This window comes from Hippopotamus amphibius, chromosome 6, assembly GCF_030028045.1.
Source record: "Hippopotamus amphibius kiboko isolate mHipAmp2 chromosome 6, mHipAmp2.hap2, whole genome shotgun sequence".
Classification (NCBI taxonomy): domain Eukaryota; kingdom Metazoa; phylum Chordata; class Mammalia; order Artiodactyla; family Hippopotamidae; genus Hippopotamus; species Hippopotamus amphibius.
This window is the reverse complement of record NC_080191.1, coordinates 135,185,383-135,200,796: the sequence shown is the minus strand read 5'-3', so window position 1 is coordinate 135,200,796 and position 15,414 is coordinate 135,185,383. Positions and strand designations below refer to the sequence as shown.

General features: G+C 41.0%; 1 protein-coding gene across 3 annotated transcripts in view; it reads right to left on the bottom strand.

Annotated features, from left to right (window-relative positions):
- The window catches only part of TIPARP (TCDD inducible poly(ADP-ribose) polymerase), a 28,279-nt gene extending 13,808 nt beyond the window's left edge, over positions 1 to 14,471 (bottom strand). The window contains exons 1-3 of one of the 3 annotated variants that reach the window (XM_057739669.1): positions 14,217 to 14,471; positions 12,353 to 12,431; positions 10,375 to 11,330 (exon numbers count right to left, since the gene is read on the bottom strand). In XM_057739669.1, coding sequence (XP_057595652.1) covers positions 10,375 to 11,291 — 917 coding nt within the window. In that variant the 5' untranslated portion in view covers positions 11,292 to 11,330; positions 12,353 to 12,431; positions 14,217 to 14,471. The remainder of the gene's footprint in view (positions 1 to 10,374; positions 11,331 to 12,352; positions 12,432 to 14,216) is intronic. The other 2 variants (XM_057739668.1, XM_057739670.1) reach the window with 2 other exon arrangements.
- Between the last annotated feature and the right edge of the window lie 943 nt (positions 14,472 to 15,414).

Below are 15,414 nucleotides of genomic sequence, written 5' to 3'. Positions count from 1 at the left end.
AGAGAGAAGCAAACCCTGTGGCACTGTGTGAAATGTGGCACAACGGTGACCTGGAACAATCCTGAGGCAGAGGGCCTAACTCTGCTGGGAAAGGGCTCACAAAAGGTGGTCAAGGGAGGTGTCCCAGAGTGGATGAAATGAGAACGAAGTCTGGCCAGCCACCAGGCAGACAACAAGAGGCAGGACACCACATGCAGAGTGACTGATAGGTGTAGAAGCCAACCAAGGCACAAGAGACCCAGAGTGAGCAAGCAGCACATGCAGTTCATGTGGGAGGTCAGGGTTATGTGTGTGTGAGCGGGATGATAAGAGATAAGACTGGACTGGATAGGTTGGCTGGGGCCAGATAATGAAGAGCTTTGTATGCTGGGTTAAGAGGTTAGGACTTGATTCTGTGGGCAGCAGGAATCACTGGTGGATTTCAACAAGGGTCAGACTTGCCTTTTATAAAGGTCACTTCAACAGTAGTGGTATGGTGGACTGATTTGTTTATTTTTGGTAGAGGAAGGTGAGGGAAGGGTGGAGACGCACTTATTTGATAAATGTTTATTATTAATATTCATTATTCTGTGCTTAGCCATCTATAGCTACTAGAATTGCATATGAGGCAAATGATGGCAGAGAACTGAGGCGGCAACACTAGGGATGACTTGAGAGTATATAAGAGTTAGACTACATAGGGGAGCTGAAGGGTGTGGAACGAGTCTAGGATGTGTCCCTTGTTTCTGATCTGGGTGACTAGATAATTGTGCCATTAAATGAAACAGGAATTGCAGAAGATGCAACACATTTAAGTGGGAAGATGATGCGAATAAGATATAGAACTCAGACTTTAGCAAAGGTCAATTAAGTATAAGTTTTCTGGACCCTATTCTGTACAGTTTTAATCAGATGGGTTAGACTTCGGAATCTTGGCTTCCTGCCTATAAAAGTTAACTGGTTTCTACAAGGATAAACCTGTGACCTTAAACTAATCAACACCCACCCTAATCAGCTGGATTAACCAGACAGTTATTTATTACTATGATGTAAAGTGAAAATGTCTCCCCCAACTGAGAGTCATAATGATAGAAGGATAAAGATCAAATGCAGTATGGAGAGTATTTAGGCTCTTCTGCTACAGACTTGAGACAAGCATGACAGATGCGGTATGTTTGCTGCTGCTAAAGAAATTTCACAGGCACACGAAATATGGCTGGCTTTTGATACCTGGCTTTGATGTTTCCAGGAACTCATTTAGCAATGCTGGAATATCTGGCAGCTTATAGATCCCTTCAAATATGTTACAAGGTGATGAGAATCAAAGCCATGGCATATATAATATCAACATACTTTGTGAAAGCAGTGTAGTTATTAAACTTCAGAGTGCTATGTATTCTTTCTGCTTTAGAAGCACAGTAACTGTCATTTATTCTGTTACTAATTAAGATTTTTTGCTAACACTGAGTTGAATAAATAGCACAAAGCTATTTGGGGAGGCAATAAAAATTATAAAATTATCTATCTTTGTATGTTGCCTGTACACAAAGCAACATCTTTCAATATTTACCAGAGGTTAAAATTCTCTACTTAACGTCTACACTATGACATTGAGTCCTGGTAACAACTGAGTTTTCCCCTTTGTATCCAGAAGTAGTTGTAGACACAGACATACCTACAAATCAAATTGTGAGTTTTTTTTTTTAATATTGTTTTGCATATGGCCCTCAGTAGTTATGAGCTGGCTAAGAATCAAATGTTGACTCACAATTCAATCTGTGCACCTCTAAAGAGACCCTGACCTTTTCAAGGCAGGATTGCTGAGACTTAGATCACTCTGTAAAACAATTAACAAACTGGATCATGGATTTACCTCAAAAGATTTCTGGGTAGGTAAAAATATTCCCCACTTTAAGATTCAATGAGTTTCTGTCTGTGTATGCTGCTCTCCTGGTCCCTCCTGGGACATCTTGGAAACAGGTGAATGAGAAGGCAGTAAGTTAGTGAGTGGATGCTGTGTAGAACCACATTTATCTGTGTGCTAAACCCCATGTTGGACTTACAGATTGTTAGACATCTAATCTGTGGTGTTAAAGTGATTCTAGAAGTGAACACAGTAAAATAAAAATGAGAGGATAAGAAATAGGGAGAAAAAAGGCAGGCAGGTAGGCTTTAAAATGAAAGGATACATTATTTTTAAGCTTTTGTAATTCTATATTCTCCAAAAGCATGTGGGGAACTAAACAAACACGTAAGTTTATTTTCAAAAAACTTTGTACTAAGACCTATCTGAGTACACCTAAGTGTTTCCTAAACCCCTAATAAATCATATCATACACTGAAGTCCCCTCTACCCCATGTAACCACTTAAAGCAAATTACAATAGCCACCTGAGGAAAAGAACCTACTAAAATACTGTTACGTTGGGCTTTTTTGTTTCTATTACAAAAATATCAGTTCAAAGCAAAGAATACAAAAGAACTTTTTAATAAGATGTGGATAAGCCTAAAATCTTTCATAAGTAAAAATTATACTTTTAAGATCAGAAGATCTCACTGCTATCTATTTATGGAGGCATGGGCTTAAATTTTGCACCCTGAAGACATCAACATCATAGTCGACTTTTATCCCCATTGTCACATGTCCTGAGACTCCTAGAAGGTAACTTAAGTGAGACATACTTCTCAACCACGGCCTGAAGAGGAAGCGAAACAATTTCTACAAGAACAGCTGGGATAGCACACAAGAGATTAAAAAGAAATGTATCATGCCTTATACTACCTTAAATTATGCAGTTATTGCTTTTTATGAAGATGACTAAATATCCCGTTAAGTGAAATATTTTTGACATTTAAAGTGGGCTGAAATATATTTACTTATAAAAATTTTCTACATAATTATAAAATCAGTTGTATGCAAACGCTAAAATTGCTTAAAATTGCTTTCAAATAACCTCAATTTGGAACTCATTTACACATAAATGAAACACTAATTATAAATAATTATAAAATATATCCCCTAATAACCCCTAGTAAGATACAATCTATTAGCTTATTTCTGAATTGACTTTTAAAAACACAAACTCCTTTAAAAAAAAGATTTTTCTTTAAAATTTTGCCTTGTCTTTTTTCCCCAATTAGTACAGATAAACTAATCGATCAATGACCAAATTAAAAATATACTCATTGATGGCTTATCATGAGAACCCAGACAAGTAAGAAGCTCTTAGCATAAGAGAGTTAAATGTATGCAAAATAACTATATAAAGAATTTATCACTGAGTTTTTAGAGCAAATTTCTGAAAGAAAAAAAAGACTTCCTACAGAAAACACTTTAATTCTTTTACTGTCTAGGTTTTGTAAACTGTGACCACAAAACCCTTGACCAGGGTCTTAAATCAGTAACTTTTCCTAGGGGAGAGAGATTCTACAAAGCTAAGTTTCAATTTTTCAATTAGTTAAGACAGTCTAAATTAATTTTTAGTAACAACTTAATTGTACAACACTACACAAAGTCTCTGATGTGTGGCAGCATTTGGACAATTCGAACATCAGAAAGTAAGCAAGCAAAGTTCCTTCTGTTTCACATACTCTACCCCCATTCAAAGAATGTCTTTCTTTTATTACCTTGCAAGGCAAACCCAGTATTTCTCCTGTGTTTATTTTTATTCTCGCAAAGCCTGGAAATGAAACAGCAAAGCCAGGTGACAGTCAGAAACCAAAGACCAACCGCAGCAGGAAATTATTTAGAGTATTTTGTGCCATTTGCCCTCCCTACGCCCAGATCAGCTGCAGGAGCTGTGAAGATTACAGAGTGCAGGCAAGATTCTGAGAGCACATGCACTACGCAGCAAGCAAAGTTCACCCTTGGACCCCTACTCCTGCTATTCTTCACTGACTATTCAGTGCTGGTAAAAACTTAAAGAAAATCACACAAACTCTATGTCTATATGTCAAACAAGAAGGGACAGTTTAAGAATCTCTTAATCCAAAGAGAAAAAAAAATTAATGTAATAAGAGAAATTCCTGTAAATGTGGCCTAAACTAAACATATTTTCCAATCATGAGAAGTGCTTAAGTTTCAACATAAGACTATTCACAAATCCTTCCTTATATGCTCAGAAGCAATAGCACCAAATCAAATGATATCTCTTTGCATAAAAAATACAAATTTCCCAAACTCTTTTTCAGACAACTTAGTCACAAGGGATTCTAATACACTCCTACACAACATTTTGTGGCACACATACTCGTAAATCACTGGTTTCTGTAGAATGTGAAAAGGAGTAGTAGCTCTAGCATTGTCACTCTCATACATGCTTATCCTTTCATTGTGATGACCATGCAAAGGTTCTTTACTGGTCAAGTGGGTGTTACCAGTAAGTAAACAGCACATAGCAGAGAAAGATCAAGGAGACAGACATATTTTGTTGTGTGGTCACAGCAAATAGGAATGCTTAGTTAACTCCCTTCTATGCTTGTCTTAGCAACAGCAACTGGCTAGGTCAGCAAGGAAAACTGGAATTTTCATAATCAGAAGTTTATTAATATATTCAACTTCTAAAATTTGAGTTCCTGATCACAGAATGTCATATTTATTTAGCACAAGGCTGCAATACTATCTTTTGCACAAACCAAATGTAAATCAAACTACCAAGCTCAATAAGTGGAATTTATTTTTTCATAAAATCCTTTATTTTGCAAGATTTCAAAATATATTTCAGAGCCTATCCCTTGAAATTTCAAATCCCCCTATTAACAAGGAATTCATCTACATTTGAAATTTGAGGCTTTCAGTTAATGTGTTGGGGATTGGGCTGGATTATGTTTAACACTTACAGGGATTTTAAACAGAGGCAAGTCTGTGCAGTATGATCCCTGGTCCCTAGAAAGCACTGCCATAAATAGTCTATAAATATAAAAATATTTGGTTTTGTTAAGGGAGGTCCTTCATATCTAAAAACGTGACTTGTATGCTCCTAGAAATGAACTTTAATTAGAAATATTTTATTCTTTTGTATAGTTTCTGTTTATGGTGTTGCAAAGTACAGCTCACCTCAAGAGCTTAAGTTATTACCTAATGATTTCAAGCCCAGAATGAAACAAAATGGCTCAACCCTCAGCACTCTGGTATCTTCCAAAGATACAAATAGCATTCATATTTACTTCCTTTTAGCTTAACAGTCTCAGACTTACTTAAAAGAGAAACTCTACTGCTTTTACAAATGGCAGTTTCTTGAAAAATTTACCAGTGTCCAGTCTGAGCTAGCCTTATAGAAACCTGTTCCAGAATAATTAAGAATCATCTTGTAACTCAAAAGTACTCAAGCTTTCCTTTCCACAAAAAGGCAACTGCAACTCACAGACAGGATACTGGTAATTATCAAAGGTTACTGACCTAGGTTAAGAGGATCTCAGATCCTAATTTAAATGTCATCAAAATTATTACCACCAGAGAAAGGATGCAGAATCTGGCGGTCTCCAATCAGGGGATAAGGTACAAGAGGCCACAGGAAAATAGTCACAATCTCAAATGGCTGGATTTTAGTAGAATTCCCTAAGAAGTGCAGGTTTGTAAGGGCTACATACTGCTTCACACCCTTTAGAAATAGCCCCCCAAACCCAATATGAAACTAAGGATCACTAAGATCAAAGATGCACCCAGATGAACTTATGAATTTATGGTAGAATGCAAATGTACAATCTAGAAATTCTGGTGTAACAATAGGAAGTAGTTTTACAAGAACACACAGTAATCAGTCAAAAGGTGCATATTTGGCATGTTCACATATGCAGAAAGAAGTTTTAAATGTTGTAATTATTTTTTCTCTATTTACAATAAAAAGTAAAAGCTTTAGAGTCAACGAGATGTATAATGTATCATGCAATTATTTTTAGGAACTGTCAGATAACCTTGTAAGTTATTTCTTCCAACTGTCTGATTTAAAAGTTACACATCTTTGCTCTTTGCAAGATTCATTTTCATTACCATGAATGTAACAGGAACAAACTGACCCCAACCTGAAGCCAGGTGACAGCTGCTTCAAAAAGTCTAACCTGCTTATTGACAAAACCAGAAAGGGAATAAATGAATGACTGCTATTGATTCCCATGACAGCTCTACACAGACCCAGCAACTTCCCTGGATTAGGATAGACAGAAGCCAATTAGTTTTATTTCATATGTAAATAGCATCATAAAGAGGTACAGAAAATAATTCCCTGGATTGCTTTCTCCTAAAGCACAAGGCACACATTTTGAAAGTCACTTCACACACAGTTCTTGCTTATGGAGCTCTCTCTTTCTCTTAGGCAGGAATTTTTTAAATAAATTCAAACTCATCCAGCTGTGTATATTCAAGAAATACCAAAAAGTCACAAGGCATAGTAAGTTTCAGCTGTTCTCCTCTCTCCAGTGTTATCAATAACACATAATGAGTTAGTTCATACATCATCACAGCTGTGCAGGCCAGAGCTAACTTGGCTAATTTAACTATTCCAGTAGAGTTCAGTAAGGAGCTCGCTCTACTTTAGATAATCCACTCTGCAAGCCACATAGAAAAGAACAGCATATGCTCTTTATCAGCACTAATATGCAAGTCTCCTTGTCCAATTTCACAGAGTTCCTGTAAAGTCTTCTAATGGTATTGTCCCTTGGACAGCTTTTTAAAAAAAAATAAAAACTTCTAAGAGCAATTAGCAATCCAAATCACTCAAAACTAATGAACTAAGGCTATGACAACACTCTAGGCTTTAGCCATAAAACTTAAACTCTTTTTATCCATAAGCTTTAATTCCAAAGAGAGAAAAGAACACTGTCTTTTGAGAAAAATTAACCACGGAGTCTGAGTTTGCAACTTTCTTCTTCATCCTCCCCACTTTTCAGGAAATTCAGAATTAGAAACAATCACTGGTCATATTTTTACCTACAGATTACCTCCAAAATAAGGTCAGCACAGTGCCTCTTCCTTATGGGCAATAATAACTAGAAGACTATTCGGGCAAACTTTAAAATGAATGTAATGTGAAAACCAATGGGGATCTCAGTTGCTAAAGGGAGATTTGCACATCCTCCACAATTTCAATTACCACGACAGTATTCTGCACGGTTAGTGAGACCCTTTTAAAACTGCTTAGTCCTGCCATTTAGTATCATTTTCTACTAAGGATGAGTGCCTAAACTGTCAGAGACTATGTTTTCTTAATGGAAAACACAACATTCGATGTTGTTTTCTTAACTGCGTATTTGGATTTGGAAATTCTCCAAAGTCCATCCCATGTGCAAAAGAAGCCTCAGGATCTAAATATGGGGAGTTCATAGGTACAACTAGTTTCCAGTTGATGTTGCAGATGTACAAAAGCAGTGAGAAAGCAAAGTGTAATGATATAATTTGGGGTAAAGGCAAAATTAGAAAAGGCAATTGGTAAAGGCAAAATTAAAATAATTTCATTATAATGAGCCAAATAAGCACTTTTATTATTAAAATCCTGTTTTTTTCATACGTGTTTTTAGTATCCAAGCATCTTGACTAAAGAGTTGGAAGGCACCTGTGAACTTAGCTAGCTCAACTTTTCATTCACTCTTGAGAATAAAATGAACACTGCACAAATTTGGATTAAGTCAGATGTTAAATCCATGTGCAAAAATCAAAGAATTTTATCTACACACTTTGAAACTACTGAACTTCTGTCTCTGCGAGAGACTCAGAGCTATGAACTTTCCCCAAGTTCCACACAATGAACTATTATGGGTATAGTATATAATAATGATTTACCAAGTCATATAAACTGCTGAAAACAAGCGGTATAAACAACTGCCATTCATTATTCCTGAATCCAAAGACGGCTGGGTTCAACTTGGGCATATACACAGCTGAACACACACTTCCTGGTTATGTGCAATCTGCAGATAGACCAGCTTTACAGGCCTGACCACAGAGATTAATAGCTTTAGCCAAATAATGTGGTAACCATGTGAACCTGGGCTGCTCCAGCTTGTTTGTGAATCTCTCAGCAAGGCTCAACATGCCGTTATCTGCATCTTGTTGCCAGGAAACACAACATCGCTTTGGAATACAAGGAAAACCAGGTGCAATGATTGCAGGTCAACTTCCCAAAAGCCTAATTTTTGACACTTAGCTATCTACAATCTTATAACATTTCTGACTGTAGTCCACGGAGAACTTCACCTTACTAGTTATAAACTGTTAATACTTTTTGCTATTTTTATCAGGGCAGGACCACTTACTACCATTAAAATTGTAGCAGCAGCAACAGTAATTATAATAATTCACTCATACTTTTTCTCTCAGGCGTCAAATGAACATTAGTTTACTTCCTTAAAACTGATCAGGAAATCAAGCACTCACTTGCAACTACTTTATAACTGATCCAACAATGAATGCGTATGGGCTTTTATCTATGTCTATTCTTCAGCAAAGAAATTTTACCAAAGGGTAAAATACTCAATATGCTGCTGTCCTAAGAGTTCCTGGATTTTCTGGGATCAAAATATCTGTCTTGCCTTGCTCATGGTAACAGAACGTAATGTGTTGGACAATAATCCTACCAGTTTCTTCCCGACCAATTCAAAAACAGAAACTTAATGTACCAAGATGCTGAAGTACTCAGCAGACTGGAAATTTGCTTCATAAGAGTGAAGTGGGAGGCCACTGCTCTGCACAGTTTTGCAATCTGGAGATGGAAGGATTAGAGTGGCTTTGAGAGTATATAAAATTAATTACCCCTGACATACCAATTAGAATTGCTAGCTCATGGGCAACAGAGATTTTGGACAATACCTTATTAAAAAGATTTTCAAGACAAAGTGGAAAACATTTTTCTCGCTTCCAATGCTGGCTTAAAAAAATGAGTCAAAAGTACTTAGCTTTATTACAGGATCTAAGAACTTTACTACCCAAGCAAGACAGAATCTTGAAGGCATTATATTATCAAGAGAGTACATTTATGATCAGGAAAATTTCTGATACAAGCTTTATTTTTTTGATATAAGCTTTACTTTTATCCCAAGAGGTCTTCTACATAAGAATGCCTTTAAACTTGTGCTTTATATTGTTTCTCATCTTGTTCCATACCTCTCTTTTGAAACACAAGATGCAATTTCCAGTCTCATGATAATTAAGTTGCTAAAAAGACACACAGATCTGAAATAGTCAAAGAAAACCACTTACCTAATAGTAAATGGGAGCAAGAGAAGTTAAGCAAACAAAGACCAGGTTACTGTAACGCCAACAATGCTCTGGCACTGTTAGAACATGGAAGGTTAACATCAAAACTAATAGAATTAGACAACATGGAAATGGTTCACTGCCACCATCTGCCTGACTCTGCAGACACTTGTGTAGTGTAATCCGACTTATCTGTGAACAAAGATGACTATCCACAAAGTATTTCACCTGAACTCCTGGATTAGGATAGTCAGCCTATTAAAGTCCCTTTATACTACAGGAGAAACAACTTAGGGATATAAAGATCAATACTTATTATACAGCCATTTTTGCACTAGAAACTTTACATGTGACAACTATTATTTTCTCAAGTTCATTAAAGAAGAATTCAGATATTGAAACTGCAGTTCCCTATCAGTGAATAATGCTTGGACATCCATATTAAAAGAAACCAATTATTTATATACGTCTTGCCTACAAAAACATGAGGATAACTGTTTTTTTATGTAAATAACAAATATGTCCATTAACATAAATCTTCCCTTCACTCATTGTTAAAAGACACTTTCAGGTTTAAAAAAATACCCTAAGTTGTGGAACAATTTATTTTATCTGTAAGATAAATAGAATAATAAAGGTAATGGTAAAAAGCTTTAAGGAAACTAAAAAAGATTTAACATGTTTGGGCATGATTCAGAAGTTTGTGAGGGACTTTGGAATCATTCACAGAAAAATTGTTTGGACCACTTAAAATGAAAAGAGGGCCACAAAAATCTCCAAATAATACTATTTTCCTTTAAAAAATAGCAACTACTCAACATGCAAAACTTTAAAATTAGATAAATTAGGCATTTGTAATTTAAAAGATTCTCCATGGATTTTCTTTCAAAGGCAAGCTCTCCTGTGTGATTAAAATAGTATTTGATTCACAACATTCAATGTACATGCAACTTCTCAGTCACACACATACTGCACAGAGTGACATCTGAATTGTTCAAATCATAAAACCTTCATTGTCTGGTTAGATAAATAGCCTGCATTCAACTGCCATGAAAAATCAGGATAGCATACAGCCAGAAGAATAACAGTAGGAAAAAAGAATAAAACCTGTTAGGTTACTACTGAAAGAAACCACCCTCCTAAGCTTTTAGCCCCTTTACCTTTTCTATAGCATTTAACAATAGCTTTAAAGTAGTTATAAATACATACCCATACTTCATTCTCATTCTATCATTCTCTGGGTTACAGTAAAATCTTTCCAAGTGCTCCTGGGAATCATTGGATACACTCTGCCATTTCTGAGTAGTTGTCCTCTTGATCTGCCAATGATATGGCAAGACCGTGTGGTGCTTCAAACAATCCCTGCCATAAATACAAGTGCCTTGCAAAAAGTCCATGCAAATTTCAATTCCATTCTCTTGGTGAGTGTGGTACTGTAGCTGGTTCACCAGCTCAAACACAAGGTCAAGGGAGGCCTCCTCACTTTTGTCCTGAAAAAGCTCGGTACTCAACTTATCACTGGTGTCCAAAATGTACTGGATTGTAAAACTGTTGTCTTGGAAAACCCCTGGAACATAATCCATGGCTTTGTCTATGCAGTCAGGACTAGCAGGAACATCACTTGAAACTGGGTGCAAAAGGTCAGTCTGGAAGTGCCCTGCTGTAGAATCTGCCACGGTCCCACTGATGGTTTCTGGCGGAAAGCTATGATCCTGGATTGGAACCACTTGTTCTGGAGCATCAGCAGGAGGATGGGCTTCTGGTATCTGGCCCCTGACATCTGTTCCATCAGGAATCAAGACTGACATATTGTTTTCTGCTGGTGGACACGATGGATTGATTTCCAAAGGTTTTTTCACCATAGGTTCATGTAAGCTGCTCTCTTCTGCACTCTGGTTTCTAGATCTAAAAACCCCATCAAGTGAACCAGATTCTAACAAAGTGTTTAATATCGGCCTCAAAGACCTCAGGGTTCCAGTTCCCAATCTCTTCTGATCCTTTTTCTTAAAACAAGTCTTCAATGGAGTGATCTTCTCAGAGAGTCTCATCTGGCATGAAAAGTCATCAGGAGGAGAGGGAGGCTGCACTACACAGTCTGGTTCAGGTTCGGTGGTTTCCATTTCCATGATGTGGATTAGCTCCAATTGCTCCTCAGTCTAAAAATCCTACCAGGAAAGGAAAGAAGATCATTTACAAGCTGACAACAACCAAACCCTATTCATTCATTAACGTGTTTTGTTTTAGTTTCTAAGTCCCTGAAATCGTTCCTTTTATACTATATTTCAACTTTACAGGTCAGTTTTAAATTTTATTGAGAAATCAAGACTCCAAAGCAGCCAAGGTTATTCAAAAGCCCACAACAGGTAAAGGTGAAAGAGAGGTAATATCTTCCAATAGGCTCTTGACATTTATTTGTGGACAATATGCAACAATTTATAATTCTGCTGGGGTATGAATTTTTACAGTAAATCTAGGATGCGGTAGAGGGTTGGGGTAAAAGTAAGTGCATCTAATGACAGTGGGGAAACCACATCTCTACTGCTTTGTGGTTCTCGTCACAGTTGTTTATGTATCGCCTATCTCATGAGGTGACAAAAACTATTTCTTTGTTAAAAAGTTTGTCAAATGCAGGAAAACTGCACAGTTAATTGTGAGTGAATTTGGGGTCTGAGGATATATTCAGGAAACGGGCTCTCAATTGAAATATCATATGGGAGAAAGCCAGGAGCCTGTTGAAGCATTTCTAGATTCAGAAAGTTCCAATATATTCCCCAAGGATGTTAAGGGTCTACTTTTGCAACCCCCAAAACATCACTACTGGAGGAAGAATACCAGGGCTTGTTTAGCAACAGAAGCTACGTCAGCAACAACCACTGCACACTGTTTTAGAAACCAAACACAATTTCCTAGTACAGAAAGGGGCCTCATTGTCTTCAGAAAAGTTACATATAAGCATTTTTTAAAAAAGATAAATGAACACATAGAAAAATAACACAAGAAAACAAAACACATCAAATTTCAGATTCCTAATGAACTACTTGGCAACCAAAAAAGTGCTTTCTTCAAAGAATCAGACCCCCTGAAAAAAACTGGAACTTAAAGTAAAAAGCAAAGAAAACTTTGAAAAATGATGAATGCTGTCTCCTCCACAATCTAACATTCATTAACTAATTCTGAAAATATTTACCGAGCATTGTGCCAGGTGGAAAAGGGGTGGTGATGAGCAATTAATCCTCTTCTCTCTTGTCCAACAGACTGAAAGAAATCTTTGATACAAGGCTCATGACTTCATCAAGCATGCATCCCAGGTACCCAGTACAGTGCCTAACACAATGTACACAGTGGGTGCTCCATAGTATTTTTTGGCTGAATTACTGACGAAAAAGCACCTATTAAATGCTCAGTTCTGTGAGCCTTTATGGGTCAACAATAGCAATAAAATGATAAAACTGAGTAACCAGAGAAATGAATAGTAAAGATCTAATTAGAGAGATTCATAAATCTACGTGTAAAAAGTGCATAATGATCAAACAGAAAAATTTAAAAAACAGTATATAACGAGGTGTTTACACGGTAAGTACAAAAGAAAAGGTAGAAAAGGAGAGTTCTGTGTGAAATGGCATTGTTAGAGAAAGCTTCATGAAGAAGGAGGGACTTGACGTGAGACATAAATCAACTGGAAAGCAGCCAAGCCAGGCGCTATTATTCATCATTTGGTGCTCTTGCCTCAAGGCACAATTGGCACAGATTGTGGTATTCCCTCTCCACCACACCAAACCGGCCTGTGCCTTCCCCCACGCGCGCGCGCGCGCGCACACACACACACACACACACACACACACACACACACACACACACACACCACCCTATCACACCCAATCAAGGCAAAACAGACGCGAAACCCAGTTCATTTATACGGGTGCATACGCACACCACAACTTTTCCTATTTTTGCCTTCTGTCAAACTCCGAAATAAAACCGAGAAAGGGGCAAAGAACTGGAGGAGTGGCTGGACCGGGGAAGTCACTAGAACCTAGTTCCTCAATTAGTTTGCATAACAGAAAAATAAAGATTGGAAGGACACTTCCTCCAGTCCCCACTGCAGGCGACCTACCGCTCCACCCTTCACCTCTCCACCCTTCACCTCGTGATGCCCCCGGTTCTCGGGCGCTCCCGGCCCCTCGCACCGTCAGGGGCAGCCGCCCGCTCCGAACTCCGGACTCCGCCGGGGGTAAAGCGACGCCGGGACCCGAGCCCGGGTCCGAGCGACGCCTCCTGCCGGCCGCTGCGCAGCTCGGCCCCCCGGGCCGCACCAACTCGGCACAGCGCGGCCAATTCCCGGTGTTCCCTAGCGTCCTGCCCTCGCCCGCCCCCACACCCCCCGGGGCCGGCCTCCTCCCACCCAGGGAGCGACCCCCGCCCTGGCTGCCCTCCCTTCCAGAAGCCACGCGAGGCGCCTTCCACAGCTCATTTTCTTCTCTCCTCGACAGACCTTCCCTGAGAAGATCGTCCTGCGAGGCTCGGAGGCTCCACCCGAGAACAGCTGGGGAAACGCGGCGGGCGCTTCAAGGGCTGGCGGGGAGGAAGGCGACGACTTCAAAGTTAATCTGAAAACAGCTTGCAAACTTCTGGGCTGCAGCCGGAACGCAGGTCTGCCGGAAGGCTCCCCTCAGCGGCCGTGCCCTCCCCCGCGATCTGCGCCCCACAGCGCCCAGGGTATGCCCAGCAGGGGCGACGGCACAGACGCACCCCCGAGTCTCCCGACCCAGTGGGAACGGAGAGACGCCAGCGCCCCAGACCAGACCCTCCAGTGTCTTACTCTAATTTATACACCTGCCAGAGGCCCCAAGTGACTAAGAAGTGTAAACCAATGCCATCCCGACACTGACGGGATCCGAGTGAATTCAGTACAAAAAGGCACAGTCTAAACATCAATCACCCCGGACTCTTGAAAGCCGGCAGTGAGGCCGGCGCCCCCTTTCGCGCCCGCCATCCCAGCGACGGTCCCTCATCACCGGCCCCTCAGAGCCCACCCGGACGGAGCCCTTTACCTGAACGGGCAGCCTGAGAGAACCCACCACAGAAGCCGACTCGCGGTGCCGCCGGCTCGCAGACAGGATTCGCGCCGAGGGGGTGGGCGCGGAGGACGGGCTCGGGCGTCTAGGGGTCGCAGGCCGGAGACGCGGCGAGCGGCGCTCGGGCCATTCCGCCGCCAGGAGCGCAGAAAGCCTCCCGATGACTGCACTCCCGATCCAGCTCGCTCGCCTGTCACATCGAGCTCTGCTTTAAAGTGGCTTCCGGTCGCCTCCTCTCGGCAGCCCCGTCGCGGAGGCGGAGCCTAAGCAGCAGCGGGGTAGGGTGGGGCGAGGGGACCGGGAGCTCAGTGGGTGACGGGAAGGCGGCCCGCCCCGCGTGCGCGTGCGCGCTCCCCCGCGGGGAGGCACTCGAGGTGTGCGTGCGGCGGCCGCGTGCTCCCTGGAGGGGGCGTGTCCTTTGGTTGCCGGCTGGGCCCCGGAGGGACTGCTTGTATGCGCGTCTAGGATCGCGCGGCTCTGAGGCGGGGAGGTGCGCCCCGCGTGGGGCGGGCTCCACCTGCCTGCGGACAGATGGAGGGTCACTTTGTTCGGAGGAAACTCCGGCACCCGAGGGAGGATATGAAACGGAACAACCCGTTTCTGTGCGGTTGGCTTTGTTTACTTGCCTCCTCACCAGAGGCCTCCTGCGCCTGACGCCGCAGACCCCAAGAAGAGGCAGTCCGCTGCCGTGGCCGCTGCGGCCAGACGGGGTCGCCCGCCCCGTTCCGGACGGGCGGGCCCCCGCAGCGCACAGTGGCCGCCTCTTGCACGGGCTGCTTGCTGGTGTCCCTGTTTCATGGGAAATATTCGCGGCATTGCAGAAGGGAAACCTAGCTTTGGCGGTTTGACGGTAAAAGCGCTTATATGTGTTTTAAAGGCCACAAACGCCATAGTGACCTGTTTATTCATTCACATATTTGTCGAGTGCCTATTGCATGCCAGGGGTGAACTGGAGGCTTAGACTACAGCCCTGATGAGCCCAGACACCTTGCCTGTCCTCATGAAGCTTTCGGAGCACCATGTACTCACCTCTGAAATAGACACCGCGTGTGAATTTGCCATATTTTCTGGATTGTAAAATGTCCTGAATGGTGAGTCCATCTGTTGAATAGTTTTTCAACGGTGGGGGAAGAAACACTGTTAAATTCATATAATCGCTACATAGGGGGGAAAA